The following is a 6,594-nucleotide window of genomic DNA, read 5'->3' on the forward strand; positions in this document are numbered from 1 at the left end:
AAAAAAAAAAAAAAAAAAAGAAATGTAATGATTCCTTATTTCTCTTTACTGTTAACTCAATTTATGCCAAGAAAACACAGAATAATTTACATTAAAAGGAAAGCCCTAAGTTATGCTGTATTTTGAAAATATATTATAAAAATGTTACCAAAAATAATTTTTAAATACACTGCATTTATAACTACAAATTATAAATATTAAGATCCATGAATATAAGTACCTTAGAAATAAAAGGAATATGTATTCTTGTGTAAGGCTTAATTAATTTTATGAGCACTTGTGTTCTGATGTTTCGCAAAAGCTCTGAAAGATAAGAATGAAAATAAATTTAACAGTTTGTGTATCTGCATGAAACATTATGTACTTCTAAATCACATTAATTAACCATATCAATTATTTTCTCACAATCTTTCTACCTGGCAAGGACATAACGTGTTTGGTTTTTTTTGGTTTGTTTTTAAGTAAGCTCTATGCCCAACATGGGGCTCAAACTCATCACCCCAAGATCAAGAGTAACATGCTCTACTGACTGAGCTAGCCAGGTGCCCCAGACATAAGGTATCTGGATCTAAAAATATCTGGGTCCAACTGACGCACAGTAAGACTAGAGGCTGTTAATCACAGTTTTTTCTTGTTCCCACCTCCCTGATTTTGCTTATATGTTGTGATGCTACCTAAAATATCCTCTTGCCTTCTCAATAATACTCTACACTGCTCATCATCTCCTCTATAGCTAACATCTTTCAAGAAGCTCTGATTCACGCCAGTCAAGTCCCTTATTTTATGCTCTCTCAAAATCTAGAGTATTATATTTTATACAATGATCTTGCAATTTTCTCCAATTTCTTCACAGACAAGCATCTTATAAAAAACAACAACAAAAAACTAGACTGGAGTTCATGCATAAGACTTCTAAATTTTTCTATATCCATCATTCTAGCTTCATACAAGAACTTTTAAAATGTCTGCTGAATGAAAGAGAAAGGAAGGTGGGGAAAGAAGAACATTACTTCCAAAGTATTCTTCAGATTTTCCTGATGCATCTGGAATTTAAGTATTTGAATGAGTTGTTCCAAATGGTCATTTAAAAACCCTCAAATAGCTCCATAAACAGGTGGGAACACTGGAGGTACAAAAGAGGCCCCAGAACAAGGAATGATATTTTGTCTTTGTTAATCCAACAGAACTTATTAAAAATCTCACACACTTCCTAGTACAACACCCTTCAAAGTAATGCATCTCCACATCATCTAGAGCAGACTATTTTTAAAGTTTTTGTTACTTGTCCAAAATCCTAAAAATTAACTTTGAACCTAAGTATCAATAATAAACACGCAACAATATCGAAATTAGAATAAAAAGTTAAAAGGGACAGACAGCCACCTTAAATGAAATGGACATCATATAAGAATTTGATTATGTTAATAAATAGCAGGAAACTGGTGAATGATTTCTTTAAAACAGCTTTATAATCTTAAATAATATCCTACTCCATGAGAGCATTTAGAAACATTTCTATACTTGGCAATACACAGAGGAAAACTGATTTAATTCCATGCAGCTCCATTCAGAAGCACTGCTTGAGGTGACACAGAAGGTAACTGAATCCAGTCAGCAGAAAGAGTATACCTTCAATGTGTTCCCTAATGAAAGGGTCATCCATGATGTTGCTGTGATTTGTTTTCAGAATCTTTTCAAATTCAGTGATGTCATTATTCTGATAGGCACTAAAAGAAAAAGTATAAATCTTGTCAAACATGAAGAAGTCATGTATTAACTCAGATAATCCAAAATGCCTGTTTTTCAATTTTTATATGCAATAATCTAAGTTACATTATAGTTTCTGTTGTAGAAATCAGAGTTAAACACACACATCCTTCTGCAAATAAAATTAATTTCTTTTTTAATGCTTTTGGTTTTACAAAGATTAAATAAATCTTCTTTTGGGGTCATATACTATATTTATATATAGTTCATTAAAATCTTCTCAAAATCTTAACACTGTTAAAAACTGACAAATATAAAAACTGTTTAATGCTTGCTACTTTCAAATTAAATTGTGCATTTATCATTTAATCCCTAAGAAATGAGGTTTCATGCATACTACTATATGGAGGAGTATGGCCTTGTCTTTGAAATAAGACACTACATTCTCTCTGAAGATTATTCAGAAATGCAGCTTCCTAATTTTTATCTTCTAGAAAGCTACCAGCAACTGCTAAAACTCTGCAAAGGAACATTTGATTCTAAATTTTCTCTAGCCTTAAAATTCCACTGAGTTATATAGCAAAAATATCAGTGGCAGGTAATTAGTGCCAAATGGGACACACACACAAAGGAGAGAGTGATGGACCCTGCTGCAGAAGGCCAAAGGCTGATTTATGTTCATAATTCTGAGGTGTCTAGTATCTACTCTTAAAATAACTCTGTAGGGCACTATGGGGATTGCTAAAGGTGCTGAGAAGGAAGAAGCCAACCTTCTGGATATGGCACCACTGTCTGCTTTATATGTAAGACATATCATCAGCCATTCTGCACGCCCTCTGCCGTGCTTCCATCTGTTGGGTCGCAATGTAACTTCATGTTAGGGGCAGGTGATTCAAGTGCTTCAACAGGAATTATTTTCCTCTAGTCTGCTGGCAACTGACTAGGAAGATAAAATTAGGAAGCATTACTTTCTCACCTACCCCAAATACATTATTGCAAAATATACTACAGGAGGATATATTCAAGTAGTGGAACACTTGCACATGTGTATATTTTAACCAAGAGACATGCTTCCACTATTTAAGTGACTTAAAAAAAATCTTATACAAAATGTGGGACAGCACAAGCCACTTGCTTGGATCAAAATTTATCATTAAAATAAACTGAGTTCCAATATAGAGGTTTCACTGGAGTAAACTGTATGATATAGTAAATACATAAATATAGCTATTACCTTTTTACAGGTCTGATAAATCAGCCCTTTAGTCCATTTTAATGTATTTAACCAATTTAATTTAGATGAAATATTAATGTCTAGGGCAAACTCTCCCTCAATTTTTCTTTAAGAGTTTCAAAAGTTTAAACTGTTGCTTAACAATTTAACTTTATAAATATTTTTCTAAAATATTATGAAGTGAATCTCTAGCTAAATCATCTTTTAGTTAATGTGGCCAAATGCTGAGTAATAAACCATTTGAAATAAAGACGGAGAAATCTCCTTTCATAACTAAAATCAACTTAATTCAACAAATACATACTAGAATAAAGAAATAAATAAAATAAAATATTGTTTTAAAAGTAGGTTCCATGCCTAGCATGGAGCCCAACGCGAGGCCTGAACTTGACCCTGAGATCAAGACCTGAGCCAAAATCAGGAATTGGACCTTTAACCAACTGAGCCACCCAAGCGCACGAAAGAAATTGATTTTTTCATGTTGCAATTTAGAGTTCTTATCTCCTGACTATTCCTAGTCCCCTTAAAATGAAATCATTCTTATTTTTTACAGCTAAAATTAGAAGTTTCCTTAAACAAACCTAGTAATTTGTAAAACCTATAGCCAGATAAAAACAAAGTAAATGAGGACATTTTACATAGGAACCCAAACAATATCATGTAATAAGCTATTTTCTCCAAGTATATAAAAGACTATTAAAAGAATGTCTTATCACTTCCGTTATCTACATACATATGCAAAAAACCCCACCCTACTCTATGTCCCTAATATTCTTCCTGCCTTGGTAAACTCAGCTGCACAATCTAAAACAAAAGACTTGAAGAAACCTAGGCTCCATTTATTCCCAGCCCAGAGGAAAATTTTTCTTGCTCACTGATTTCTTTTGCAAAAGTAGGCTTCTTTTCTAGGCTTTTCGCTTTGTTTTATCTTCTACATTTTATTTAATATTAATTGATCATAGCAGGTTTTTCAGTTGCTAACAATCATACTGTGGAAGTCATCAATAAATCCTTGGGTTTCTTACCAGTATGACCCCTCTGCTCCTCACCCCAGAAAATTTATCTGAGGTAAACTTTTTTTAAATGATTTTTTAAATCCTGTCAATTGAGAAAATATGTGAATAAAGACATTGTCTTGTTGAAAATTTTTGATTTATGTGGACCAATTCATAATTTCATTTTGGATTAAGGCAGGTAGAAACAGCAAACACTGTGAAATTGTTTTAAAATATCTACAATCAGTTTTCTACTGAAAAATAGCACAGACACAAACATGTAGATAATAAGGAAAAAACAGCCAATATGATACTATATAAATCAATACTATATAAAATCTTGTGATTAACACAAACAGAATAAATGACTTCAAAAGATAAAAATTTCACAAACTTTGGAATATTTCAAAACGAAATACAAGAGAGTAAATTTGGAATATTAACTGAATTCTCAAAATTTCTCTCCCTCTTTCCCCTCTAATTCACTGCTTTAAGGAAATTTACCTTAACCGAAATATAAAATCTTACCTTACTAAATTCGTCATTGCTAGAATTTCTGGATCATTTTTGTATGGTTTGGCCTAAGCACAGTAAGGAAAAGAAAAAAAAAGAAAGAAAAATTATCTCTGCTATAGGTACAAAGAAAGAATAACATTTATTTCCAGAAAAGACAGCCGACAGAAATGAACACACACATACCTCCTGTGAGTCAAATGGATTTATTCCCGATTTCATTAGCATATTTGCTAAAACCAAATATTTTAAGCAAGTGGTTCGTCTTGGACTTCCCGATTCATCATAATTCTTGAAGGCTTCAAAAAAATCAGTGTGTGCCTTTTCAAATTCACCTTCTCTCAAGTGCATTTTACCACCACATTCTATAAAGAATAAAACAGGATAAAAGGGCATTTGCAGTTCTGTAGTAAGACTGAGCACTTTATAAAAATCAAATGAAAACTATGACAGTGGCTTTCCAGTCTTTTAATTCTTAGGTCTGAATAGTACTAGCTCCAAGGTACTCGATTTAATTCTTTTTTTAGGGGGCGGGGGGAGAGGAGAAAGGGGGAGGGGATAGGGAAAAGGAGAGAGAGAATCTCAAGCAGGCTCCGCACTCAGCATGGAGCCGGATGCTGGGCTTGATCTCACAACCCTGAGATCATGACCTGAGCTGAAATCAAAGAGCCAGATGCTTAACCAACTAAGCCACGCAGGTGCCCCAGTACTTACTTTAATTTTAAAAAGCAAGTTCTTCATTATAAACATCAAAGAAGCATTTGCAAATCTTTCAGTTGAGGCAGGAAATAATTTTATGTGTATCATTATAATTCAAGAACAGAAGTTCTTCCCCCCCCTCAACTCCCCCAGTCTTGAGAGTAGAACTTCTGTATAGTTCACTGATGTAAAATTTTACAAGACAAAAAATTCAATTTCTAATTCTAATTTCTTTCTAAGACTAGATCATTTCATTGATTTTACTACTTTGCCATTTATTTTCACTAAAACAGAAACAACCTTCAGAGTCATTCAATCATATACAATGACACCCTGGTATCTTCCCATGACACTGCCCACCCTTCTCCTAACAAAACTTGCCTCTGATGACTCCCATGATCAGTGGATGAGGGATGGCAGACTTGATATGAAGTGACTGTTCATAGAGTGCTTTAAGTTTTTTGTTATTCTTCTGTGCTGTGTACATTTGAATTTCCAAAGCGTATATTTCTAATAACTGTGTACCTTTTTTCAGGTCATCTTCTCCATCATCAGTCTAAGAAAGCAAATAATGAACTTTAGTTAAAATATAATTCACAGTCAACCTACTAATTTTTATTTGAGTTAGCCTGAGATCCTTATGTTTATAATACTAATTCTGTGTGAAAATGTACTACAAATTTTAATTAAGATCTAGAACATTAAGAACACTACCTTTAATAGCCAAAAAGGAATGCACACACCCTTTGTACTTTCTAGTCATTCAATAAGGAAAAAGTGACTAGAAGTATTTTATAATATATAAAATGTTATAATGTTTGTTTCTATCTAGGAGATTCTTTATGGTCTTCCCCAAATCTTCACAACCACTTTATATCTACTGATTTGATCAAAAAGCAATTCCAAGTGCCAGGCACTGGGTCTACCTTGGAGAAATACACAGTTAAATAAGCTAATGTTCCTGGCCCCCAAAAGTTCACAATCTAGAAGATTCATCTGTCAATAGATAAATTACAACATAAATAATGATTCTATTTGAAGCATGAACCAAGTGCCCAGAAGAATGGAAGAGAGAGTGACTAACTCTGCTGATGGATGTCAAAGGAATAACAAAGGTGGTAAGATTTGAGTTCAACTTTGAAAAATAACCAACAGCCTACAAATACAGGCCGTGAAAAATAGCATAGAGGCAACAGTCAGATAATCATAAATATCAAGCCCTTACACAAAGCCAAAATTTATTATTTATTTGGTCTTCCAACAGAATTCTGTTTAGTCATTCACTAATGAATCACAACCAGAGTAAAATATATGATATGTAAGACACAATTTGTACACCTAGATTATCATGTCTCTGCTATAAGGTTATTTGCAATCAGATAAAATTTTCTTATGTTCCAAAATAAACTGAGCAAAACCTTCACCAGAGGGCTTTTTCGTATTCCG

General features: G+C 33.2%; 1 protein-coding gene across 2 annotated transcripts in view; it reads right to left on the reverse strand.

The window, feature by feature from the left end:
• The window catches only part of COPS2 (COP9 signalosome subunit 2), a 30,718-nt gene that overhangs the window by 4,172 nt on the left and 19,952 nt on the right, over positions 1-6,594 (reverse strand). For both annotated transcript variants that reach the window (XM_021694081.2, XM_021694079.2), the window contains exons 7-11: positions 5,530-5,704; positions 4,636-4,814; positions 4,465-4,517; positions 1,630-1,727; positions 221-303 (exon numbers count right to left, since the gene is read on the reverse strand). In XM_021694081.2, the coding sequence (XP_021549756.1) occupies positions 221-303; positions 1,630-1,727; positions 4,465-4,517; positions 4,636-4,814; positions 5,530-5,704 (588 nt within the window). The remainder of the gene's footprint in view (positions 1-220; positions 304-1,629; positions 1,728-4,464; positions 4,518-4,635; positions 4,815-5,529; positions 5,705-6,594) is intronic.

Source organism: Neomonachus schauinslandi, chromosome 9 (genome assembly GCF_002201575.2).
Source record: "Neomonachus schauinslandi chromosome 9, ASM220157v2, whole genome shotgun sequence".
NCBI lineage: Eukaryota > Metazoa > Chordata > Mammalia > Carnivora > Phocidae > Neomonachus > Neomonachus schauinslandi.